General features: G+C 34.5%; 2 protein-coding genes and 1 pseudogene across 4 annotated transcripts; 2 read left to right on the top strand and 1 right to left on the bottom strand.

The window, feature by feature from the left end:
• Positions 1–3,444: 3,444 nt before the first annotated feature.
• On the top strand, positions 3,445–7,889 carry LOC143551868 (serine/threonine-protein kinase STY13-like). Of its 2 annotated transcripts, none has more exons than XM_077042214.1 (3): positions 3,445–3,673; positions 5,171–6,137; positions 7,272–7,889. In XM_077042214.1, exons 2-3 carry the CDS (start codon positions 5,239–5,241, stop codon positions 7,609–7,611), a joined length of 1,239 nt encoding a protein of 412 aa, XP_076898329.1. In that variant the 5' UTR covers positions 3,445–3,673; positions 5,171–5,238; the 3' UTR covers positions 7,612–7,889. The 2 variants fall into 2 exon arrangements, with proteins under 2 accessions (XP_076898329.1, XP_076898330.1); XM_077042215.1 differs by having other exon boundaries at positions 5,171–6,141; positions 7,276–7,399.
• A 2,961-nt stretch (positions 7,890–10,850) lies between these two features.
• Positions 10,851–16,450, top strand: LOC143551850 (uncharacterized). Its single transcript, XM_077042192.1, has 15 exons — positions 10,851–11,036; positions 11,950–12,468; positions 12,620–12,718; positions 12,834–12,886; positions 13,162–13,219; positions 13,433–13,515; positions 13,824–13,901; positions 14,125–14,204; positions 14,632–14,792; positions 14,898–14,972; positions 15,091–15,131; positions 15,230–15,335; positions 15,427–15,509; positions 15,788–15,861; positions 15,937–16,450. Exons 1-15 carry the CDS (start codon positions 10,887–10,889, stop codon positions 16,047–16,049), a joined length of 1,773 nt encoding a protein of 590 aa, XP_076898307.1. The 5' UTR covers positions 10,851–10,886; the 3' UTR covers positions 16,050–16,450.
• Positions 16,451–16,491: 41 nt separating this feature from the next.
• LOC143551849 (YTH domain-containing protein ECT4-like) lies at positions 16,492–20,014 on the bottom strand (annotated as a pseudogene). The gene is made up of 7 exons (XR_013138561.1): positions 19,715–20,014; positions 18,942–19,145; positions 18,787–18,869; positions 18,250–18,702; positions 17,637–18,148; positions 16,912–17,124; positions 16,492–16,804 (listed from the first exon to the last, which is right to left on the bottom strand). The product of XR_013138561.1 is annotated as a YTH domain-containing protein ECT4-like (transcript).
• Between the last annotated feature and the right edge of the window lie 7,934 nt (positions 20,015–27,948).

Raw genomic sequence — 27,948 nt, 5'->3', positions numbered from 1 at the left:
TTTAGATGTATGAAATGAGGAGATCAATAATTCGAATAAGCGAATGGTATTTTGGATATCGATATAATGTGAAAAAAGAAAATGTGAAGAAAACTTATCCAGAACTCCTAAAAGTTTTTTATCCTTAAAAGCTTTTATATAGTTTGTTTATTATTTTAGATCATTGTGTTCTTTTACCGTCAAACTTACACACCCTAGCTCCTATATATTATGCCACAATGGAACTTAGCCTTCGCAACTTGCAAAAGATTTCACCGTATCTAACACTTTGTTTTGATTGAACTACAAACCAGTTGATAGATTATCCATATTTAGTTTAAATTAAGTAAGATTAAAATATTAGTTATTTTAATTAAATTTTATATTTCATTTATACCTTTTATCTTACCGAATTGATATTTCGGGTAATTAAGCTATCAATAAATGTACGAATACAAGTAACTTAATGAGGGTATGGTATGAGCTTACCTATTAAGATGATATTTATTATAAGTATTGGTTGGATAATTTATGACAATTATGTAGTAAGTACGACCGATATCTTTACTTAAGCTATCTCTTGTCAATTAGTGACCTATGTAAGTCTGGATAACTGATAAGACATGTCCATACAATTGGGTTTTATCTAAACTAGTCTGGAGGTACATCATTAATAAATAACATAATCATATTACATCTTGTGTTTACACGTATGATAAACAATGTGTGAATCTGCTTATCATCATAAATATGTTTCGTTAATCAATTTATCTAAATTGAACGACAAGACAAAACAATCCATAAGCATTCATTAAATAAGTTTCTGTTTTATGAAGGTTGTTATATCATTGATTGGTTGAATGCTTATCTTAAACGATACTATTTCTTATGTAATAAAATAAAAACTTACGCTTTATATACTTTCACCTTTTCAACAAGAGTAAATTACTCCTTTTAAACATGACTTAGGTAAAATTCCGAATTTAGTAAAATGCCTAGTATAATTGATCAATCACTATTTTAATTAATCACCTGTACCTATTAAAGTGTGAAATGCGTAATCGAAAATGACCAAAGTGTGAAAATTGTAAGTTTTGCACCTAACATATCAGTTTGGGTTAAGCAATGGTCTAAGTTCCAATTTAAGTGTCCAAGTGTTCGTACAAACTCCTAATAGCTGAAAGGTTATTAATACTACGAAGTGATGCTTTGTGATAATAGTGGTCAGCGATGGGCTCACCGTGATTACACAAATAATAACATCATGGATAAGTCGATTCATAAGATTAACTCTATCTACTTTAAACTTAATTAAAAACATTTACCCAATTTTAAACAGGATCAGTCTTGTGACGGTTTAATAAACAATAGCGACCTTATACATTGGCTTTTTTAAAAAGAGTCAAATTTGTAATATGAACATACCACAAGATCAATCGTATAGTTTACTCTAAAACTAAAAACCAACACATTATTGTGAACTTTAAAAATTGGATGTTTGGTCCACCATAGACTTATGGTCAACCTACCGTAAGCATACAATGACTATTTTCAGCACAGGACAACTTGAATTTAAGTTCTTCATGGGCTTAAATCTATGGTGGCCCTATAACTCTTTGGTGACTTGGTCTACATTTTTTTTTTATTTAAAATAAATTTCAAGCATAAAATTTCTAACCCTTTCTCAAGTATATATTTACTTCATTTTACACAAGAAAATTTCAAAATTTTAAACAAGAAAATTTCAAACATAAGTAATTTGATGCATCACATACTTAAGCTATGCTTGCAAAGAATATCAACATCTATGGTTAGGGGCTCTTTTCTGATATCACCATCTGCCCTCTTGGCTAGTTATCGGGTTCACGCGTATCGTGTGACCTGCTAGTAACGAATAACACTAATGTACATGATTTAATTTAACAAGTATGCCAAGGCCTTATAAAAGTGACCAAACACAAAGTTTTGATCAAACTTACTAGTGTGAGGAATACGAACGATTATCCAAGGTGAAATCTGTATCAGAAAGATGAAGAGATATAAAAGGTAAAGACATCGTGCAGAGACAGAAGCGAGACACCAAGCTAGCTAACCTACAACCCTAGAAACACAAACGTGTAAGTACATGAAAAAACCCTAAATATAATGTGTACTCCACTAATAACCAAAAAGTAATATTAAAACTGATTAATATGGATTCCTTACTTACAACAAAGACAGCAAAGGGTACAAACCATGAATGCAAACAAACTTTTGCAATTGTTACATTTATAACTAGAACTTCATTTATTAATACACATTTTATATGTATGCTCTCCTTAAACCTCACTATTAATATGAAATACTTTTTTCTTGATTCTTTTTTTCTTCTTTCCAAAAACTGAAGAATTCTTTTCCTAAATGATGTATTTGTTTATGTATATGAGATTTACATGGTCAAATTCACCAAGTTGATCAATCTAAGATTAGTTAACATCAGTTCTAACCAACTAAAATCTCCACAAATTTTCATACATGCCTTAAGTGAGCTTCAAGTGTTAAAAAAACATATTTGCATAACATTTGATTCATTAATCGTTTTCTTTAAAGTCATCCCTTTAACCACCAATTCACACTTAACCAAATTGCTAAAAGCGTGTGCACGATACAGAAAAAACCGATTCAAAACTAAAAAAAAACATGAATCAAAACAAAGGCCGACGGTTTTGAAGTTTTATATTTTTGTAAAATCGAACTTATGGTTAGGTTTTTGTTTAATAAAAACCGAAAAACAAACCGCAATTATAGGTTTCATTTATGTATATTAAGTGGTTTTTAAGATTTAATATATATTATGTAAGTTAAATATATTAACCTAAATATATAATAATCAGTTACTTAGTTATTAACAATATGATTTAGACCAAAATTCATTATTTTGTATCAATTTTTTTCGTCCAAAAATTTCAAGCTTAAGTGATAAAAAGAAACCGAACCCAATTAGGAACATTAATTAGGAAAAGTTTCGGTTTTAACCAAAAACTAATCCAACCAAACCATGCACAGCCGAACATTAATTAAGATTTAATATCACTGAACTACCAATTAGGAATGAGATCGATACGGGTACCGAAAATTACAACCTTTTCATACCGGTACTGAAATGTTCAGTTAAGTCTTGATACGGTACCGGTATTTCATGCAAATTTCAAGAAATACGGGTGCCGTATCGAACCGTACCAGTATTAATACCGACAAATCAAAACTTGATACCAATTTAACACCGGCAATAACAAATCAATACCGAATTTAATATCAGTTTCGAAAACGCACCTCCCTTCCGGTTCCGGCTACTAGCCACGTAGAAAAACTAACACAGGAATTTTGTGAATAAATGACTAATCATATAAACAAACTAGTAGTGATGCTGGCCCTGTTGTCAAGAATAAAAATAATTAATAAATAACAAATAATAATAATAATAATATAAATAAAATAAGCAAGAGAAGGAAGACCAGTTGTTCATCCATTTCTTTCTTCTTTCTTCTTCATCTTCTCTCTCTAGACTTTCATCGTCTTCTTTTCGTCGGCGTCAAACCCACCAACATTCCCAATATTATCATCATCATCATCATCACGATCTTCTCTAATATTCTCTAATCACTATCTCAATCGTCAATTCGATTATCAACAAACAAAACCCTAGTTCCAATTCGTAAGTTTTCGCCTCTTTTTACTCTAATTGTTTAGCGTATTGTTGACGTATGCATCCTTTGACTGTAAAAATGTAAGCTTTTTAGGGTTTGAGCTTGTTTAAGTGTTTTGATTTTGTGGGGTTTTGGTGTGTGTGCTTGATTGTTGTAATTTGGGGGTTTTGTGGGTATGGAGTTAATTGATGTGTTTTGATGATGGTGGTTGGTGATTAAGTGTTTGATTTGTTCATGCGTTGTGAAATTGAGATTCGTAATGATTTAATAATGATTTAAAGATTATTAATTGGAGTTAATTGCTTTTGTTAAATTGAATTTAGGGTTTTTTTAATCTAAAAATGTAAAAAGATTCAAACTTTGAGGTCTAGATTTGCAGTATCAGACTTAATAAGCTATAAATTCAATATATTAGTTTATGTTTTTTAGTTTTTTAAACCATTGGTTAGTTTATTGTATCAATTAATCGGCTTTCGGTTAGTCGGTTTGGTTTATACGGTTAGCTTGTTGGTTTCGGTTCAGTTAATATCTGTTAATGACCAAAACTAAATTTGGGCATTTTATTTTATATTTTTTATTTTAAGAAATACATGAAATGAAGGTATAAAACTATAAATACATGAAACAAACCCTAATTTCAATCTGTAAGCTTTTGTCTCTTTTTTACTCTAATTGTTTAGCATATTGTTGACGTATGCATCGTTTGACTGTAAAAATGTAAGCATTTTAGGGTTTGAGCTTGTTTAAGTGTTTTGATTTTGTGGGGTTTTGGTGTGTGTGCTTGATTGGTTGTAATTTGGGGGTTTTGTGGGTATGGAGTTAATTGGTGTGTTTTGATGATGGTGGTTGGTAATTAAGGGTTTGATTTGTTCATGCGTTGTGAATTTGAGCTTCTTAATGACTTAAAGATCGTTAATTGGAGTTGATTGCTTTTGTTTAAATTGAAATTAGGATTCTTGAGCTTTTTTTAACCCTAGATTTGCAGTTTTAGACATAATAAGTTTTAATTTTAATGAATTAGTATATGTTGCTTAATCTTGTAAAGTGTTAACCATTATGTGATATGTTTTGATATTGAATATAGCGGTGTGCATGGTTTGGTTATTAGCCTAAACCGAAACTAAAACCGAAGTCATTGGTTAATTTGTTTAATTAGTTAGTCGGTTTTCGGTTCGGTTTATAAGGTTAGTTTGTCAGTTTTTTTTTGTCTGGTGGACCGGTTCGGTTAATTTTGGTTGATAACAAAAACTAAAGTTGGGATAAATTTATTTGCTTAAAAAGGAGGTATAAATAGTTAAATACATGAAATGAATATATAAAACATGAAATACATGAAAGTATGAATTGTTCGGTTCGGTTTGGTTAATTTCAGTGAACCGAGGGTACAACAAAAGCGATAACTGATTGTCGGTTTTCAGTTAATCGGTTTTCATTTCGGTTAACTTTTTGGTTATTGCTCACCCCTAACTAAAACTGATCTCTGACTTTGTGTTGTATTTTGTTAGACGGGGCAGTGCACGGGTCAAAGTTTGAGTTTTTACGCATGCTGAAGGGGTAATCAAAGTTAAAAATAATGTTAGAGGCTCCAAAGTTTACAGGCATGATGGGCCTAAACAACGGTCACGATAATTTCATTGACCTGTCACAAGGGTTTTACCACAAGCTCGGTGAAGGGTCAAACATGTCAATCGACAGTTTCAACAGTTTGCAAATGAGCAACGGTGGCGGGTCGGTTGCAATGTCTCTTGACAACAGTAGTGTTGGGTCCAACGAGTCCCACACACGTATATTAAACCACCAGGGTTTAAAACGCACCAAGAATTACACGGACGCACAAAGTGTGAACCGAGGTCGAGTTTCACAAGGGTTAAGTGATGATGCGTTGGCTCGAGCTTTGTTGGACCCTCGGTTTCCAACCGAAGGGCTTGAGAATTTTGATGATTGGACGATTGATTTAAGGAAATTGAGTATGGGCCCCGCTTTTGCACAAGGTGCGTTTGGGAAGCTGTATAAAGGGTCTTATAATGGTATAGATGTTGCTATTAAGCTGTTAGAAAAGCCTGAAAATGATGTTGACCGGGGTCAACTTATGGAGCAACAGTTTCAGCAGGAAGTTATGATGCTTGCGACATTAAAGCATCCGAATATTGTGAGGTTTATTGGTGCGTGTAGGAAACCGATGGTGTGGTGTATTGTGACGGAGTATGCGAAGGGTGGTTCGGTTAGGCAGTTTTTGACTAAACGGCAAAACCGATCTGTGCCGTTGAAGTTGGCGGTTAAGCAGGCGTTGGATGTTGCTAGAGGGATGGAATATGTGCATGCGCTTGGATTGATTCATAGAGATTTGAAGTCGGATAATCTTTTGATATCGGCTGATAAGTCGATTAAGATTGCGGACTTTGGTGTTGCTAGAATTGAAGTGCAGACTGAAGGGATGACACCCGAGACTGGGACTTACCGTTGGATGGCCCCGTAAGTTTTCTTGTGTTTTTTAAATTTGTTTTTTAACTTTTTCGTTATGTGAAACTTATTTCAGGTTAGTAGGATTGTTTTAATTGTTAAGTGTTTAATAATTGCATACTAAAAATTTACTGTAATCCAGTTAACCCTACCAACCCGAATAGTGAACGGGTGGTTCGGTTCGAGTAATGCATATATCCATAGAATGTAAATTGCTAAAACACACACACACACACACACACGTACGCACACACATAGAAGGGTTCATGAGAACTATAAAGATACGAGATACTAACTTACAGAAAATCACTTTTAAAAGATATTTTTTTAATTTATTTTTTCATTCTTTTTGTATCTTATTAATCTTTGCTAAAAATAAAAGAATATAAAAAACTATATGTAGTTAGTGAGTTACACACACACACACATATATATATATAGGGGTGGGTTATAATAAAAAGAAATAGTTTTCTAGGAAGAGTAAGAATAAATCTAAGCCCTTGGATCTATGATCTAGTGGTTGAGATTGGTAGTTTTGAAAATACCAAATAGTTTCCTAGGATCTAGTATTTATGCTACATAGTTTCCTAACTCTAAATTTTATGTTATTCCTACAAAACTATGTATTTTTATTTTAACCCTTTTCTCTCTCTATATATATATAACTTGTAAGCTACATATATGTTCCTCATATATGAGATGCATATATGTAACTTCGTGAGCTACATATTTTTAATTTTTTTTACAATACTAACCTTAATTATTAAAAGAATTAAAAAAATGATAGGTTGGTAGTTGCTTTCTCGCAACATATACATAAACATTTGTATATGCTTCCATGCAGAAGACATTTTTTGCTATAACAGATAGAACAATAAAACATTTATTTTTCAAATTTAAATCAAGAAAATGGTTGAAAGGCAATCTTTATACATATCTTCTAATGTTGTGTGTGTGTGTGTGTATAACATAAACATAAACATATATAGAAAAAACTAAACGATTCATGTTTGTTCTTTTTTGTGCTCACGATAATTTAGTCTTTTGTGATGAACCTCATCCAATATACATATGTATACATACATACATATAAACATGACTGGTATGCTTACATTTAGAGAACTGTCTCTACTTGTATAATCGTAGGGAGATGATTCAGCATAGGCCTTACACACAGAAAGTAGACGTGTACAGCTTCGGGATAGTTCTCTGGGAGCTAATAACCGGGATGCTCCCGTTCCAAAACATGACAGCCGTGCAAGCAGCATTTGCAGTGGTCAACAAAGGAGTCCGCCCCACCATCCCGCCCGACTGCCTTCCAGTACTCGGTGAAATCATGGTCCGTTGCTGGGACGGGAACTCAGACGTCAGACCACCGTTCTCAGAGGTGGTTAGAATGCTGGAACATGCTGAAACCGAGATCATGACCACGGTTCGTAAGGCTCGGTTCAGGTGCTGCATGAGCCAGCCCATGACAACTGATTGATGTGTGAAGGTGAATGAATGAATGAATATAAGAAAAGAAAAAAAGGTGATTTTTATATGTCATCTATGTGTATGTATTAATATTATCAGGGTAATTTCTTTCTTGAGATAGGGTGAAAAAAGGAAGAAAATTATGATATCATATCATATCAACTACTACTGCAACTACTACTGCTTGTTTTATGGGTTTATTTTCCGGCTTTTTTTTTGTTGTTGAATATTTATGGATTATGTTGCTAAGTTAGTAGTAATGGAGAAGATTTGTGTTGTATTTATTTATATATATATAATGATGATGATGATGTTTCTTGCTATATTTCAAACACTAGCCTTTTCTTGGTTTGTAATAGTTGCGGTTTTCGGTTTTGATTGCTTGGTTTGGGATAGTTAACTGATAGGTGAATGGTGTGTTAAAATCATGGTTGTAAAAATCGCGTCTATTGGTTGAAGATTGTCCATTTTCTCCCTCAGAAAACCCCAATCGTAATTCGCAAGCCCCTCATGTAAGGCGTTGGTGTGTATTTGGGGAGAAAAGGAAAGAAATGCCCCTCACGTGAGGGGCACGCTGGTGGGTTTAAGGACTAGACTTAACTGGTTAATGTGGTCGGGTTTAATTGCAAGTGAAATGAAACCATAGGGACGAAAATCACAATTTGAAACTACTGGACTAAAACCGTAGATTTGGACAAATCACAGGGATGATAACCGCAGTTCACTCTTAAAAAAGTTACATATAAATTTTAATCCGCTTAATTGTTAGTCTTTATTCCATCGCTCGATTAGCGTCTAGCAAGTTCTACAACACTGATTAAAAGTCGTTGGACAAGTAGTTTTGTGAAAGCTGGTCATCTTTTGCATGAAGCAACTTTTGGTGTTTTCTTTTACTAGGACATAATTTGGAATGGTACTAAAAGAAAAGGTTGATGTGATGATCAAAGTTTTAACATATGTTTTTTAGTGAACAGGTATGTTGGACCACCTTTGTATGACAATTGTTTTTCCACCTGGACATGAATATATCAATATTAATCAAAAGATGTAACTTTGATGCTAACTAACCTTTTAAAATACATAATATTTTATTAAAAGATATTGTTTCGGGTTTAAGTAATTTGACTATTATTATATTTAATACCCTCCATTTTGGCACTAACAAAAAGTTTATTATGTTCAGTTTTGTGAAACAAACAAGCAAATGAACATGTTTATAGGAAGAGAAGTGGTGCAGGTTTAGTTTTATGAATTTTTTTATCGTAAGCGGTTGTATGTTTGTTTATGTTCTTGTTTTTTTGTTTGTTTTGATTGGCTTTGGTTTCAATAATATTGGCTTTTATTTAAAAAAACAAAAAAATAACATCAAAAGAGATGAATTATAACTAGACATGTATATTATTACATACACTTCGAAATTTATCATCAATAACCAAGTTATCTCTAATGAGACAGACTCACTAACTTTCTCCGGTTTTCTTCAATTACGTAATTTTCTTCAGACGTCTTCTTCGACAAGACCATTTTTGTAAAATCGGACGATGATACCGACAAAGACAAACTTACCTTCACTAGAAAAAGTTCATATTGATTATAAAGATAATCAGCAAAATTAAATGATAATCAAATGTACACATATACCACACTAAAAAAAATCATTCTTTAATTTAAATAATAATAAAATGTATCAGCCCTACTCGGGTCCACCATGGAGGTGATTAATAGGGGCGGTTGTTTCACGTTTGGCCGTTGGCTAAGATGGCAATGACAGGTGGTGTGAGACGGTGACATATTTCTTTAGCCTTAAAACTCTTTTTTCATATGAAACTCAATAAAATCACATACACTACACTTTATTATTAATCTATATTTTTAACATGGAGAGAATACATTCATTAATGAATCAAGTCCTTCTTAATGATTTAATTGTTTTAAGAACTATACGTCCATAGACAAATAATGTTCAAGAATTATACGATCGTATATGTGTATACAACAAGAAGCATTTGTATACCAGGGCGTACTCAATAAGTATATGCACACATATCATACAAGTGTTATATGCACGTATATCAGATCTACACGTCCATATATAAGATAAGTGAATGATATTTACACGAGTGTACACTTTTCAATAAATGTGGTGTACCTTTAGCATGACTCTTATAATAACATGCTATCTTAACTTTTATTATTAATATACTTAAGAATGTGATTTATGACACGCAGTCACGCAGAGTTATAATGAAGTGATTGAAGTCTTGTATGAGTTTAGTATACATGGATTTGGGTCATTTTTGGTTGAATTGTGAACATGTGTAGCTAAGTAGGTTGGGTTTGGACTTTGGATTGATAAGGCTAGTTCAGTGATTTAAACTGTCTTAACCATTTTATATTTTTAAAATAGATACTGACATCAACTTCTTATAAACTAATAGTAATTGTTTTATATGCATTTGTATATTTATATTTAGAGAGTATTGGTATGAAAAACTAAAACACAATAAACAAAAAATAAAAATTCAAGTTAAACCGTTCATGTTCATGTCAACTCTTAAATATATATATCATGTTTGGATTCTAGTGTTTGATCTAATTTGCGAGTTTATATCAGGTTTAACCCGTCAACGTACAAGATCTATTTAACGCATTTAAATATTAATAGGATATACCAATAAAAGTAAAAATGGTAAAAATACTCGTTGGCATAACTTCATCAATATACTCATAAGTCTAGATCTTAAATCTATTAGAGCATTCACAACAGCTCATCTATAAATATAAAAAGTTACTGTTTATCAATAAATTTAAAGAAACAATGTTCTTATTTCATAGTTTTTAATACTTATTAAAAGTGATTGTAACTTATGAGTAGATAAAAGATAAAACATAATTATATAAAGAATAAAAAAATAACCGTTACTTTAATATTTTTAATAAGTGCGTTTTGAAAGATCTCAGTGGGGATAAATAAATGATGAATTAAATATCATCAAAGTTATGTCACAATCAGGTTTTACGAAATCCAAATGTACAAGTTTTAACGGTAGACGTTAGCATCATCACTTGATGAAGAAAGATAGTTTGGAAGTTTAGAATTACGTGACTGATGGAAAAAGTGATGTTACGGAGACTTGAGCTAACAACGAATATTACTCGAATCTCGATTAACACTGGATTACGTCATAAATAATAATAATAATAATAAATCTCAACTGCTCTGTTCATGCATTCCGTTGATCACTTCATCACAATCTCAATTAGGCTATATTATTAGGTTAATCGATGGAGATTATGAGTGTTGCCGTCAGTTCTCCAGTATATGTATCGATTCGGAAGAATAAGAAGAAGTTTGCGTTCAAATCCACGACTAATTTATATTTAACGAATCGGTCTTCAATCGGTTACAGAATTCAAGCAGTTCGTCTGGATGAGGTAACGACTATTTCAAATGTTATTATTATTATTATTATTGATAATTGTGTAATTGAGTCTCGAAATAATTGTTATCGTTTGATTAGCTAGCAATTTAGCAACAGAAGAGCTGATGGCTATTTTTAATATAGGTTTATTTAGATTTAACGTGTTATATATTGATTATGTTAAGTGCATATTACTAGTGGTAATACATTGAAATGAAATTGAATTAGTGAGTTAAACTATTTAGTTATGATTTTGTTGTTTTAACTTTTAAACACTCTGTAATTAATGACAATATGACATACAGAATTACAGTTGATATGCTTTACCATTTAACTATTAGATAGTGTACTGTTAATTAGTAATTACCTCATTTAAACAAGATCATTGGGTCAAACTCTTCATTATTGTTATACTCCATGCGTCTCTAATTACTTCTCAGCCATTATTGTTTATTGTTTGCATGTGCTTACTGAATTATCACCATAATATATGGCTTTTGTGCTAGTTATCTTATAGAATTAATGCTTGTATGGAAAACATTTAGTATCCAAAATAATCACAAAAAACTAAAATTAATGGATGGATGTAATATCTACACACTTCGTCTGTTAAAAACAAATCCTCTACTTTCTAGGGAAGTTATGCTTTATAAAGCAGAGTCTAGCTCCCTAAGATTGAATATTCGAATTGCATCATACATAAGATCCAAGTGCAAATGTTTGATTGATTTTTATCAGTTTGCCTTAAGTACGTAAAAGTCTCACAACATGACTCTTGATATGCGTATTTAGTGGTTGATTACTAGCTGATCTTTCATAACATCCTTTTTTTTTTCTTTTTTCTGAACCATGAAATGTTGGCATATTATAATCTACTTAACAACTGTTAATGAGCAATCATCTCAATGTTGTTATGCGTTTTATAGGTAGCTGCTGACAAACCAGAACCATTGACTGGTTTGGTCAAAGATGTTGACTGGCCTTCCCCGAGCGATGAAGTCCCATTTTGGAAGAGGAGGTTTCACACTCGTGATATGAATCCAGAGATTCCTGTTAACATAGAGAAGGATTCTGATCTTTTGCATGTTATTCATGTGACTGCTGAAATGGCACCAATAGCAAAAGTCGGTGGTCTTGGTGATGTTGTAACTGGGCTAGCCCGTGCGTGTTTATTACGCGGACATAAAGTTATTATTATGCTTCCTTTATATGAGTGTATCCAGAAGGACGACATTCAAGAATTATCATTATTGACTACATATAATTCGTATTTTGATGGAAACTGGATCCAAACTAACGCATACAGTGGATTAGTATCAGATATTCCAGTTATATTTATTGAACCAATGAACCAGTTCTTTAAAGGTGAAGATGTATATGGCGGTTCATACAATGAGTTGGAAGCTTATTTATTTTTCAGCCGTGCCTGCCTTGAATGGATGCAGGTTTGTAGGTTGTTATGTACATTTTTCTAGTTGTGATGAAAAAAATATAATCTATGATGTATTGAATACGTTTTATATCCATATTTACACAATTATACATTACATATAAGAAATCTGAGGATGTATTTAAGCAGTCATTGATTAAATGCAGGTAACGGGAACACAACCTGATATTATACATGTCCATGAATGGCAAATTGGTGCACTGCCACTGCTCTACTGGGACATGTACTGTTATCTTTCACTTCAGGTATGACCTTAGCTTGAAGCTGCACCCTAGTTTGTTATTTTCTTTTTGGGGATCACTAAAGGTTCTACGAGAATCCTTTGATTAACATAACAGAACTAGAATTTGTACTTTGTAGAAACCAAGAATAGTATTGACAATCCACAATATGGAGCATTATGGGGAATGCAGGTATTCTCATTATTATTGCTACTTTGTTATTGATACACATGTGATATGTTTTCTGTGGGTGCTTTAACTGAACATACTTAAGATTTACGATACCGTCTTTCTTATTTCCTATGTTTTTTCAGCAGTTTCATACCTGATTATCACAGTTGTTTTCAATTGAACATAATTTTGCATTATAAAACATTAGATTGTCTTAAACATCTGTTTATGCAAGCCAATGGTCTCCCAAGATTTAGATAAAATCATAATTGAGCATACTCTGGTTCTTTTGGCAGACAAGAGCAGCTCAATAAGTGTGGCCTTGATGGATCTTTATATGCAACTGCTGACAAGGTAAGTCATAATATTAGTTATGTTTCATCTCATCTCTTACCAATGAATGCATTACTTTCTTCTTTACCAAATTTTCAATTGAAATTAATCAGCTTTGAGTTATGATATTAAGATGCAATTTTGTGTTATCTTGTTTTTAGTTAACTATATTAGGTGGAGAAAATTATTATTATTATTATTATTAATTTTATTTTTGTATATTTCAATTAATAGGCAATTGATGATCGAACCATTGGCCACAATCCTGAAAGGCTGAGTTTACTGAAAGGAGCCATTGTGTACAGCAATTCAGTAGTGTAAGTAGTTTATGGACTTCTGCAGGCAATTCAATATGACTAATATAATACATAGCATGTATACTTGATAGTATTTTCGTCATGATGAGGTATCATTATGCCAATCTGTTCGGTTTAACCCAGAATGCATTATTTTGCCTAAAAAATGGAAGTAAATAATCAAAAAAGGACTTCATCATTGAAGCTAAGAAACTTTAATTAATAATTATGTTTTCTACACTGCACGCGCACACACACACACTGACACACGCACATATTCCCTGAGTTCAGCATGAGTCATTACAGATTATTATTGTTTCTTTTTCCAGTACGGTGTCTCCAACTTACCTCCAAGAAACACTTTGTTCTGGATGGCTTGCAAATGCTTTGCTAACAAATCGTTACAAGTAAGCATATTGGACACTTAATTTATTCTACTGTGTTGCCACTTTGTTATAACCGGACACATGTCATCATTTGATGCACTAACTTTTTTACATTTTCTTTTGTTTTTATTAAAAAACTTGAACTTCTAATAAGTTCATTTCTGTTTCATACATGGTGCTAGGGTTGCATATTGGATTTCCACTTTATGTCATATCCTAACCGTCTAATTATCATGTACTGTAGGTACCATGGTATTCTAAATGGGATTGATACTGTTATGTGGAACCCTGCTTCTGTAGCATTCTTGCCTGCCAATTATCATGGTAATATACCAATATACATAGTGTTTATTCATATTCCTTATGGCTTATCAAATAAATGCACTGCACTAAATTTTTCCGATTCAGAACATAACAAAATTGTGCGGTCATCTTAGTCATGTCATAAACACATCACTCATTTAGTCATGTCACTAAGAGCCATGTGTCTACTTCTACTCACACATTAGACTTTTTTTCCCATCAACAAACAATTGTGATACGCGACACCATATCACGTATAGTTGGGCATATATTAATTATAGATCCACACATATACTATTATTCGTGTAACTCATGACCATATGTGTGAAATTGTTGTGACATGACTATAAATGTTTAACACAAAAATGGCTACTTTCGTGATTTCCTTTTTAGAAATAAAACTTTTTATGTAAATGCATCGTACTAACATTTTTGTCATTTAATTAAGCTCACGACACTGGTGGAAAGGAACTATGCAAACAGTATCTTCAACGAGGGCTTGGTTTGGCCTTTGAAGGCAGGGTGCCTTTAGTTGTTTGCATTTCTAGATTGGTCGCTCAAAAGGGACTTCATCTAATTAAACATGCAATTAGTCATATTGAAAAGCATGTAAGTTTGTTAACATGTTATTTAACAACCAGTCTTATCGTATTCACACAGAATAAAATACTCAAATTAATATTAACATATGCTCTTCTTCCTTGTTTCTTATAGGGTGGACAAATGATAGTGCTTGGAAAAGCTCCAGATGGTAGGGTTCAAAGAGAATTTGAAGATCTAGCTAATTTGGTATTAAACTGTGTTGTCTTTGTTTTTATTATTATTATTATTATTGTTATTATTATTATTATTATTATAAATTAGTATTATTTAATCTAATTGCATGTCGCTTGTTTTGTTTTTCTAGCATAACAAAGGTTCTACAATCCGAATACTCTTGATGTATAGGTAACATATAATGCTTAAATTAACAAAGAATGCTTTGAATTTGTTACAAACCTAAAGTTCCTAAGTATTTTATAACATTATATGTATGTTAATTGCAGTGAAGAGCTGTCACACATGCTGTATGCTGGTGCTGACATGGTGTTGGTTCCTTCTATATATGAGCCATGTGGACTTGCTCAGTTGATTGGAATGCGTTACGGATCGGTAAATGATTCTGTTAAAAACATACTTTTTTCCTTGCTATGATATAATTATCTGCAAACTACTATAAGTCGCTGTATGGTTGATTATTCAGGTACCAATAGTAAGGAAAACTGGTGGTCTTGCTGACACTGTTTTTGATATGGATGATCAGTCACAACCTGAGATGGCCAACGGGTAATAATTTGAATTATGAATTAAATTACTTAAAATTAATCTGTTAACTAGTCCTCTGACTTACATTCTTAGTTAAATAGTAGTTACGACTTACATCCTTAGTTAAATAGTAGGTTTAACCCTTTGTATAACTATCATTTTAAGTATTATATATCTTCTTCCTTGAAAATGTGAAAGTGTTGCGGGTCAACCTTAATTCCCACAAATAGGTTACGTATTTGAATACTTGATCAAGTATATCTCACATTAGAATGTTGTTATTTCTTTTTCTATACAAGGTTTGTCTTTGAAGGGCTTGATGAAGGTTCTCTAAGTCAGGCTCTTGATCGCGCATTTTTCTATTACAATGAAAGTAAGTTCACGTAATTACTTCATATTTTACCGATCATTTCTGTGTATTAAGAAATCTTTGTACCATTCGTTGCAGAACCAATCGAGTGGGCGAATATAGTTCAGAAAGTTATGCAAATCGACAACAGCTGGAATAAAACTGCTGGAAAGTACATTGATTTATACAACTCAATAAGAGTGAGATGGTGATCTTCTGAGTGCACCATATTTTTGTAAGTGATACAAAACCAAGTTCCCCCTAGTTTTTAGCAGTTATTTACATAGTTCATATGAAACCTTTGACATGTTTTGCATGTATTAAGCAGTGAGTTTGCATACTAAAGAAACTTATTTTCAATGAATCCTGTATTTTAAAGCACACAATAAACATTTATGTAGATAACCAAAACCTTTAAGTAGCAAAAAGAGGGTCAGGATATTTTCATTCATTCCTTTACTTGAGAATTGTACACTTGTTTTGGGGAGCAATTTAAATCGCACACTGCGATAACCCCAAAAAGAACATCAAAATTACAAGAAACAGTCTTTGGTTGCTCGCCACCACCTACCTCTAGAAACAATGAAGGGATGAAGAACTACAAGGTTGCGAAAGTCAGGGTTATTCATCCCGGTTGTCGACGTCAACTCATGTAACTTCAAGGCAACAATATCCAGGATTCAGATTCACAGATTCAACCTTCACTTTGCACGAGAACTTACTACAATATTTACTGTACTTCCTTATGTTCTTCCACATGAAGCGACTCTGCAACTTTATCAGCAAGTTGCGTTATTAAAGTATCATTCACAACCGGTACTTTTTTTGTAAAATCCCGCTCTTTAGACCTCTTTTCCTGCACATCTTTCTCTTTCTCATCATAGTAACTGAAATCATCTAACAATGACGTACTTGCATCATGGTCTTTAAATATTTTCAACATCGCATTACCCGCTTCTAGTTTCACCTACTCGAAGACAAGTTCAAAAATCACAAACTTGACCGAAACCGTGACCTCTAGAAGTCTAGATACAGATTTAAAGAATGTGTTTTTATTTTTATAAAAATAAATACCTCTTGTGAATCTCTACTATGAGTGACCGGTTTGTTGTCATTGTTGTCGAGAATAATATGTCTGAATCGACTGTTGGGGACATCTTTAATGATGTGCCATTTGACCCGAAATTGACCACTCCATCTGTCCTGGTGCCAGTATTCTGCATCATTCACAAAATCTACAGGTCCCACCATTTCAGCCACCCCACAAAACTGTCCACTAGCATTTACCTGTAAGTAATTTCAATCATCAGAAACTCGCAACATTATTAATTTGTTTATTCATTGAAGAATCTTATGTCTGAATCGACTGTTGGGGACATCTTTAATGATGTGCCATTTGACCCGAAATTGACCACTCCATCTGTCCTGGTGCCAATATTCTGCATCATTCACAAAATCTACAGGTCCCACCATTTCAGCCACCCCACAAAACTGTCCACTAGCATTTACCTGTAAGTAATTTCAATCATCAGAAACTCGCAACATTATTAATTTGTTTATTCATTGAAGAATCTTATGTCTGAATCGACTGTTGGGGACATCTTTAATGATGTGCCATTTGACCCGAAATTGACCACTCCATCTGTCCTGGTGCCAGTATTCTGCATCATTCACAAAATCTACAGGTCCCACCATTTCAGCCACCCCACAAAACTGTCCACTAGCATTTACCTGTAAGTAATTTCAATCATCAGAAACTCGCAACATTATTAATTTGTTTATTCATTGAAGAATCTTACTGAAAAGAAGAGGAAAACTGGACAGGTGGCATCCGATTCCTTTGATTCTTGATAAGCAGCATCCAGTTTTCTGTTTCCCAATGGTGTACTGGCCCAAACACTGTACTTGATACTTTTATGAACATTTTCTTCACTAAAAGACTTTATTACAAAAAATTTAGCGTTTTCATAAGTTGTAACAAAATCGGGTCGGTTGTACAGCTCAAGATCGAGCCTAGAAGCAACGTCGTTTTTACTGTCACCAGTATCGTTAATATTATCATTTCCCTTTTGTTTTGATGCCCTTGGTCCTCTGCTATTGGTAGTAGTATCATGTGATTCATTGATCATGTTAGCTGCATCCCGTTCCCTGTTCTTCCCACCTTTTTCGGATACAAAGCGGTTTAAGTGACTAGCTTCCCCATGAAAACGGAATTCCCGTCATACCCTCTAAAAGATCCGCTTTGTGGGTATCCTCTTGTGGAGGAAACTAATACCGACCCGTATCCATAAGTTGTCTGCTGCTGTGGAATCTAGAAATCAAGAGCATAATATTATAATCATTCAATATATACTATATTGAAAATGTATAAAAAAAGTGAAATTAAAAAAAACATATAATTAGTGAACAAACCTGACTGAAAATGTGCTCATATGAGCCATAAATGCCAGCTGGCGCAGGGTATAAGGCTGCTGATGTTAATGAAGCTGCATAGCTGGTTGTATCTGAGGGCTTTGATCGATTTGGTACTGAATCACCAGAACCGATGTCCCCGGGATATCTATAATATCCCACATTATTATTTCCAGCATATTGCAAATAATAACCAGATCCGGGACCCAGAAAGACGTTCTCAGAGAACGCCTCTTGGCCACTATAGGTTGGAAGAGCAGATGTAACTTGAGGAGAAACGGGCTGCGAGTAATAATTTGGGGACATTGGTACTTGATGTGGTGAAAACAGTTGACCATCTATCATTAACGGAGATAAGGGACTAGCAACCGGAGAAAACTGGCTGTATGCCATTTGGGCATCGTATGCGTATGCAGGGTGGAAGAATAATGATGCATTATCATTATACATAGCCTGCATAAGATCAGAAACATAGTGATCAGAACATGTGAATTCAATAGTTAAAAGTAAATAGAAGTTAAAAAGTTTTATTCTCACCGGAGGCACAATTTGCAAGTTATCAGCATGAAGATAGTTTGAATAGTCTCCCCAGATAGCCGAGCCATCATCATAACCTGATGCTGAAGTACAAACGTACAATTAAAGAAGACCACAAAGATCACATTGTTAACCGTATGTTATAAGAAACTAACCTCCATAAAAGTAGGTTTGTTCTTGAGGAGTAAAAACATTCGGTTGGTTTACAGAGTTCCGAGCTCCATTTGCATTCAATGCTTCTGATTGGTTGGAAACGTTTCTTACGGGCCCTGTGACGGCGGCATCCGGAGGAGGATTTGGAGACGCAATCCTTTCGTTTTTGGAGAAACTGGCTGGTAATGATACAAATAAATTACTAACTGAACAAATTATTTAAAAAATATACATATGGAAATACAAGACCAAAGGCTAAAAAGTACCTTATTCGCGGGCACAAGCACATTACCTGCTAAAAGAATCATAATTGTAAGAGTTAGTAACTTCAAACATAACAGTAACATTGGTTATAAACTTATAGCAGTTTGATCATGTCATGATGCTGACATGGCAACAATAAACCAATCATATTACTCTAAAGCGATGACGTGGCTCATGAAAAACATATACCATTCCACATTGACCAAATCACTAGTCAAAGTCAACACATATCCAATAACTTGATAATTTTACACAAAGCTTCATTTCTAGGGCTTACAATAAACTAGATGCACGATCCGAACACGAAACCGAAGATCAATCATTTATTCAAACCCGTGTAATACTCGCGATCGAATAAAACGATAAAACGAATGAATGTATACTCCAAAAACAATCAATGACACAATTTTGAATAATAAACAAGATCAATCATTTCCCCCAAATTATCACCAAAACAAATTACACATTATTATTATTAATTATTATTAGATAAAAAGTAATGAATAAATACCAGTATGCAAGGGCAAATCTGGAATTGAAGCAGGGGAGACTCGATCTTTAGCCTGTTGACCTTCTTCCATGATTCTTCCAAAAATCAAATTAAATCTATAATTATTTATAAATTATTATAAAAAATATTGAAGGAAAACAAAATTGGGAATTCAAAATTGAAGGATCAAATTCGAAATCCTCATGAAAAATTTCATTATATAATTAAGGGTTTTAGACTTTTATGAATATATAGATACAGATTTGTTTATATATATATATGTGACACGAATGGACCCACCCGCACTTGTGCGTGGTGTGGTGTGTCAATTTAATTAATTAATTAACTTCTCGCTCTTTTCCTTTTGGTATTTAATTTAATTTAATTAATTAATTAATTTAATTTAGTTTCCGTTTTCATCAATGATTTAATTATTAGAAAATGCGTTCTCTAGTAGAGGTGCATAAACCGGTTTAAAATTTAAAACTGGTTTATAATCGATTTCGGTTCGAGTTGAAATCGGTTTCTTATCATGTTCGATCGGTTTCAGTTTGGGTTTTGACCGGTTTTGGCCGGTTTCGGTTAACCAGTTTGAAACTGGTTTCGATGAAGAAAATTACAAACCGGTTCCGAACCTACAATTTTAGTCGGCTCCATTTCTACATAATCAGTTTCACACCCCGGTCTCGGTTTGATTTTCGGGTCGGTTCGTTTATTTTGTCCACCTCTACCCATAAGTATAAAATTTCAATCATCGAATGTTTATATAATCATTTATGGTATTAAGTGCATTGTTCTATAATTCGAACTTGGGTCACGAGAGGCTAGTACACGTTATAGTCTTTTGGAAGAGACCGCTAGTCCGCTACCACCAAGCTAATGTCGTTCCAAACCAATGTCAGTCGTGTTCTTAAAATTTTGAAGAATGTCACTTTTACGAATGTGATTAACTTGGCATCCCTTATACAAAAAAATGATTATTTACAGTCTGATTGACTGCGAGTTTAAAAGGAATCGAACAGACACTTGAAATCGTCGCGTCCTTCATTCAAATCGGTTGAAGGCAACCGTCAGACGCCATTCCTTGCCGTGATATCCTAACTCGATTACAGTCTAACTAGACGCATACCTCATTATAACTAGAGGTGCACAAATCGGGTTTTTCAAATACCCGGGTTCAGGTATGGAACCGGGTTCGGGTATGACCGGGTATCGGCAAATCGGGTGTTGGTAAAAACCGGGTCGGGTTCGGGTCCGAGTATTGCCTCTAAAAACCATACCCTATGCATCGGGTTCGGGTAGGGTATAGAACTGGGTATTTGAATATCCTATTTTCGGTTATTGAAAAAACCCTATTTGTGGTTTTTTCGGGCTTTTTTCCGGTATTTTTTGGGTATAGATTGGATTTTTTATAAGGTTGCACTTTTTAAGGGTATTTTTCAGGTATTTTTAAGGTATTTTCGGGTATACATCGGGTATTTGAAATACCCGGTTTCGGGTATTGGAAAAACCCTGTTCCGGGTAGGGAACGGGTTTGGGTTTTCGGGCATTACCGGGTACAAATCGGGTCCGGTTTGGGTTCGGGTTTTTAGTACCGAAATGCATACCCTTTCCGTAACCTACGGGTAGGGTCGGATACAGGTTCGGATATTAGAAACCCGGGTATTAAGAAACCGGTTCCGGATTTTTATTTCGGGTCCGGTTCCGGGTTCGAGTTTTTTTTTCACCTCTAATCATAACTAAAGCCTTTATGGCCCAATAAAAAATAACAACTTAATAATCCATTAACAAGTGTTTTAACATAACATAATATAAGCGCAGCCCACAGACTCACAGAGTTTTAAATGGCACAAGGATTAAGGTCCAACGTTAAAAGCCTCCCAACTTTTAAGAACACATTAAAGTGTTTTCTTACCTCAAAAGGTAAAAAGATAATTTCCCATAACTATCTTACCTCATGCAATTTAAGAACAAAATAAAGTGTTTTCTTAGTTTAATCAATTAGAACTGAATAAGCTTCTTTAACGGTTTAATGGGTAAAAAAATTGTGGTACGAAGTTAACCTACAAAAGTCAATTTGAGGTTGAGAATGACTTCTGTGACAAGAAATTGAACTTGAAGCAACCTCAATTTAAAATTACAAATTCATAATCCAAATTCCTTAACAAATTTTTTTTCACTGTCTAAGTAAATACTACACAAATTAGAGTTCACATACATATTTAAGACAATGGTGGCTCAACCATTTTTGAGACCCAATACCAGTGGCGGGCCCAAGATTTTTTGTCAATGGGGTCTCATATTTCAGTGTTGAAAATTTTCGAGTTGGTCGTTGTTCGGGTTAGGTCGAGGCTGGGAACATAATAAAAAAAAATATCATAATAAAACTTTCTTTTTAATCATCACCACCTGAACGGGTCAAATGAGTCGGTTGACACATAAACCCTCTTTTTCAATATCATAATAAATTTATTTATCAACTTTGTGCTCCTTTCGACCGATCACTTTGTTTAACTATTTTCTGATTAACTCGATTGAGATAGAACCCAGGTCCACTCATTTATAAGCATGTGCTGAAAACCATTAACTTAAACTAGTGAAAGATAAAACTGGTATTTTAGAGGTGTTTGGATGTTTTCAAAGAAAACCATATATAAAGTTAAAAACAATGATATGTGTTTTAGAGGTATTTGGATATTTCCAAAGTTATTATTGCAAGATTAACAATTAGATGATTGATTAACACTAAAAAATTAACAATGCAACATTAATAATCAAATAACTAACATTAAAAAAAAACAAAAATTGAGCCTTGTTATGTTGCAGACTTGTAGTGTTAATGATCATATGATCTAACACTAAAAAAACAAAAAATAGTCTTGTAAGGCTTGAACATGTGACATTTCAAAAATAAAATAAGTGACTTTTCACCCGACCACATCACTATTAATAGTATCAGTTTCAAGTATTAAATCTTATGAGGTTCTCAAAAAATTTAATATATCGCTTCTAAGAAATTTAAAAACATTGGTGTCCCAAGACCCCGATCAACACTATGTAGGTCCGCACCTGCCCAAAACGAAGTTCAATTCAAAGGCTCCTTTTGAAATTTTATTATTATATCCCTTCTCATCTATACTTCTATATTATAAGATAAATAAAAATATCTCATGTTATTTGTCGTTTTTATATCACTTTTTATCTTATTTTTATCATTTCTCTCTTTTAAATATACATGTATCTTTTTAATAATGATTAATTATTAAAGATAATACTAATTATACTAACAAAACACGGATATTTTAAATATCTCTAAATTTATGATTTTTTAAAAAAATATACTTATGTGACTTTCGTTGTCAATCAAATAGTAATGGAATCAAATTATTAAATAGTAATTAATTTATTTTTATTTCGAACTACATTTTTTCTTTACATTAATTCCATCAACTTTGCTTTTATAAGGATTTGAGCCCACTATAAAAACTGTAAAGGGGCAAACATCATACCACTAGGCCACTACGATATGTGTGCATGATCAAGTTTAACCTAACAAGCAATTTAGCACTAAATGTTATTGTTATCATCTAATCAACCTAGCGTCTTAAACTTGTTGTCATGCGCATTGGATGGTCATTTTCAACATTAATGTGTTGGGATTATGATATCTTGGTTGGTAGCTAATGCCAAGACCATTGTGATTTCAGTCGCAAAATTTGCGACTGTATTTTCGAGTAGTAAATTTCCGTGGCCCTTGTTTAATTCGCTAGTAGTTGTTTATTTCTTTCAAATTAGTTTTCTTACACCCATTTCATTAAACAAAACACATACTTCTATACCATTGTGTATAACAATTCTAGAGAAAACTATTTCCTATCTTTTCATCTTCCAAGTTACTTTTTGTTTTTGTTTTGTGTTCTTGATGTTTATAATCTCAAACCACTTAAAAACCCTTATAAAACTAGTTTTATACCCGTCCGGTGGACAGGCGTTTTAATGTCATAATGATATAAGCACATTTTTTATTTACTTTTTCCACAAAACATCATTGCTTTAAAAAAGCCAAAATGTGGGTACAAATTAAAGCTAAAACATCATTGCATTATTTTTTGATAGATGCCTGTTTTTGGATACAGAAGCTATTAAGTTTGTCATGATCTATTTTTCCTATCTGTCCATGACTTCATGAAGGTCCTGCTTGCTCACCCCTATTACATAATAAATGAAAGAAATAAAATACAAAGATAACAAAACTCGATTAGTATACCTGGAAAGGAATTATCCTTCAGTAAACACTTATTAAAGTCTCTTATAACCACAAGAAACCTGCAGAAAAGGGGAAAATATATGTTATTTAGAGTATGGCATGGACATAAAGATGTTGCAGAGACAAGCACATATATTCAGTCATATATAATTACCGACTATAGCCAAAAAGATTTGTCGTCTTTGATAAGGAGTTACACTAAACTAAACTGCTATCTACACTGTGGTGCAAAGTAAGCTGAAAGAAAGGACAATATAAGGTTATGTAACATTGTAACTGAGAAACGGTATATAAAATTAGGCTACATACTGATAGTTGTAGACAACAAAATAGCACCTTTTAGCACTTACTCTAATAGCATATGCACATGCGAAGGACCATGACACAAATTATTTAACATAAAATTAAAAATGGTTCCATGCTTAAAGATCAAGATCCCATTTTTATGTGACAACACCATCTTCAATCTTTATGCGGGTAAAGCCGAATCGGAAGACCCTTGGCTGGGCTTGGCATCGGATTAACGACAATCTGTACACCAGGAATCATTTTCTCCCATTTGAATTTTCTTACCAGATGATGCATGAACATAAGTATTTCTAGCCGAGCATACACTTTTCCGGGACACATTCGTGGTCCTCCTCCAAACGGCACAAACGTGTATGGTGCCGGTCTGGCACCTTTCGTGGGTTCAGGGAAGAACTTGGGTTTCTTGTGGGTTGAGTTAGCACTCCAATATAACTATACATACAAAAAAGTGAAATGTTTGTTAAAACTTGGTACAAAACTTAATAATAAAAAGATAAGACAGTTGTGTTGGATTTTATAAACGTTTCGGGTCAAGTCAACGTGACCGACCCGAACATGATCCGGATTAGAGTTACACCGGAGGTAACGAGAAATATACCCACTTAAACGTTTACGCTTACTGGGCCCGACACAATTACATAATGGGATTAATTGTTGGATTAGGCTTTGTTTTAACAATTGGGCGGGATTAATTGTTAAACCCTATTACATCTCCTATTAAATAGAAAGAGATTAATTGTTAAACCCTATTACAACAATTGGGCGGGATTAATTGTTAAACCCTATTACATCTCCTATAAATAGAAAGAGATGAAATATTTATAAAATCAATCAATATTTAACAAACCCTAGCTGCCACCATTGATTCCGGCGCCGAAATCCGGCAGACCGGTTTTCCGGCGACCTCCATTCCGGCCATTTGAGCTTTCCAACAACCTCCATTGGTGTTGCACCTTTACTGCATCACTGTGGTAGCTGTTCCAGACCTCATACACACCTGAACCACCACCTTCGGCCGTTTTTCCGGAAAAAACACGCCGCCGCCTTCTCCGGTCCCTAGACGATACAGACCACCATTTCAGCCTCTAATGGGTTATTGGTGCTTATTGTCCGTCTTTTTACAGCCGCTAGTGCTGTTTGTTGTTACCGGAGACCCGCCGGAAAAACGTGTTAGCCGCCGGACCATCTACAGCCAGCCACCGGACCACCATAGCTTCAAGCAATTGTTCCCTTGTGTTGTCCGCTACCGTTTGCCGTCTACTGCCGCCGCCATCTTACCCATCGGAATCCGCCGCCGCCGCCGCTCACTGCCGCCGTCGCCGGATCTTAGTTTGGGTGTTTGATTGTGTCGCATCTCTAGCGTGTCTCGTTGAACCTTCGGTGTCTTCCCGGTTTGTGTATAACCGAGGTATATCGACTACCTTTTCTATGGTTGATTATTATTTATGTTATTCGTGCTCGTACGCGTTTGTAATCGGATCCGGGTTTGGGTTTCGGTTTATGGTTCGTTTTAACTCGTTAATATCCGCTGCGTTTTGTTGTTCGTTTTTCATACATAAATTAATATTGATTAATAACTAAAACGGGTTAGATTAAATAAAACGGATAAAATAGTTTAACCGTTTTTGTCTCGGACCACCGTTGAAACCCAACAAGTTGAATGTAATACCAACTAGGGGTGTGCACAATTCGATTTGAATTAGTTTCGAGCTAAAACCGAATAAAAAACCGTAACTTTGGTTTTTGAGTTTATGAAAATTGTTTGTTTTTGTTCCCAATTGTCATGTAAGCTTTATAATTTTGGGCCAGAAAAAAGATTGGCCCAAAATAATGAATAAGGGCCTAAAACATTTGGTTTATTAATAATTAATTGATTATTATACATTTGGACTAAAATATTTGAGTTATATATATTATAAATTCTTATAAACTAATTATAACAAAAATAAAATTTTGAATTCTATATATTCAGTTCAGTTCAGTTTTTATAGAAACATAAACCAAACCGTCTATTTTTGTTTCTGTCGGGGTTATTCGCTTTGGTATTTTCGATTTTTCGGTTCGAAACGGCATTTTCAGTTTCAATTACTCCTTAGCAACATATCAGTACTTGGTAACCAAGTATTTTTTAGAGACTAAAACTCGTTGCAAATATTCTGGTCACAAAACATTCGGTTGCACTACGCATATTTTTTCGACCGAAAGTCTAGTCGCAGATAGGCTTTAGCGACCTATTTGTGACCATTTTGTGGTAGCAAATAATTGTGTTTGTAGTAATGATACTGAAGAAACACTAATCGGCCCCAGGCAGATTACGGATAACCTGGGGGTTAAATAGATGTTTCCCACGAGGGGTTAGACCCGGCAAAGATGGTTCTTCTGATAACCTGCAAAACAGACACCGTGAGCTCGTCACTGAGAGGGGGGGGGGGGTTCCTCCTTGTGACCACCCTCCGGCGTGAGAATCAGACTAGTTGCTCTTGAATATAAATGTATATTAAGAGATTGCTAGAGCAGATATCAGGTATAATATGTAATACGAGATAGTATATGATGATAAGATGAGATGATCATACCATTTGGGGTATTTATAGCCGAAGGTAGGTTTCCAAGAAGGTATAGCCGGCTGAATAGTATTCCTGTTCTACCAACTGTGGCCTACGCACGTGCCATGCTGGTAGTTGGTGGGTAGGCAGCGGCTGACAGTGACCAGGCCTGCTGTGTACTATTCCTTTTCCACCAACTACCGGCTATGCACGTGGTATGACAGGAGTTGGTGAGTAGGCAGCGGCTAATAGTGACATACAGTACAAGAGCATGCTGCTCGCTATACTGTTGTCAATGAGCTGTCGTATCTTTGGTCAGGTCTTTTGCCCATACCTCGTCAGGTACAGTACAGAAGATCTTCCCGTATCGTACGGACTGGCTTATTTGGGCGGGAGTATTCCCCCTCCCGCCTTTATGCGGGATTGTTCCCGGCTTTGCTCATTCCTTCAGGTGACAACTGAATTATTTGAGAGCTAAGTGCCTTGTGCGTGTAGCCTTGCTGCGCGGGTGGCCTTCCCTGATGGCTTGTATCCGCAGCTGCAGGAACAGGCGGAGTACTTCACCATTGGGAGGCATTTCCTGCGGGAACAGCTTGCGTACTGCGCGTAAGGACGTCACGTCTCTGAGCATGGTGGGTCCTGCGGATCCAGTTGGTTTCTGCGCAGACGTCTCTCTTCAAGGTGAGTCCTGCGGGTCCAACTGGGCTCTGCTGGGACCTACCTCTTCAAGTCCCCCCAGTCCAATGTTCTTCTCATGAATGTTTAATAAAGTGAGGTGAACTTTTGGACTTAAGCAAAGGGTTTTGAAAAGGGTTTAGTTTTAAGGTTTTCCATGGGGATTCTTCCCGCGGAAGTCCTTATGTCACTTGCAGAAATTCCCGACTTTCCTGCTTGATCTTTGGGTATGATGCAGGTAGGTCTGTAACCTCCTCGCAAGTCAGGAGCGTTGAGTCCCACTTGTGTGGATTCTCCATGAGGTTTTGGTAGTTTTGAACATAGTGATCAATTATGTTTAAACCACCAATTCCATCTTGGAGCTTCAAACAATGTAGTTCTCGACGTTCCCGCTATGCGGGGATGTTATTCCCGTTTCCGCAAGCATTGCCCAGAAGATCCTTCTTGATTTCAATTCC

The sequence above is a fragment of the Bidens hawaiensis genome, unplaced genomic scaffold (assembly GCF_021521415.1).
Source record: "Bidens hawaiensis isolate Kalapana, Puna unplaced genomic scaffold, B.hawaiensis_p1.1 tig00016672_1, whole genome shotgun sequence".
NCBI lineage: Eukaryota > Viridiplantae > Streptophyta > Magnoliopsida > Asterales > Asteraceae > Bidens > Bidens hawaiensis.
This window is presented reverse-complemented; position numbering and strand designations above follow the sequence as displayed.

Excerpts from the sequence above, each read along its gene's own strand:
- LOC143551850 (XM_077042192.1), top strand. The coding sequence starts at position 10,887 with ATGGAGATTATGAGTGTTGCCGTCAGTTCTCCAGTATATGTATCGATT. Across the intron at positions 13,516-13,823 it reads GTGTACAGCAATTCAGTAGT|TACGGTGTCTCCAACTTACC; the intron begins GTAAGTAGTTTA and ends TTCTTTTTCCAG. Across the intron at positions 14,205-14,631 it reads CTTGCCTGCCAATTATCATG|CTCACGACACTGGTGGAAAG; the intron begins GTAATATACCAA and ends CATTTAATTAAG.
- LOC143551868 (XM_077042214.1), top strand. The coding sequence starts at position 5,239 with ATGTTAGAGGCTCCAAAGTTTACAGGCATGATGGGCCTAAACAACGGT. Across the intron at positions 6,138-7,271 it reads ACTTACCGTTGGATGGCCCC|GGAGATGATTCAGCATAGGC; the intron begins GTAAGTTTTCTT and ends GTATAATCGTAG.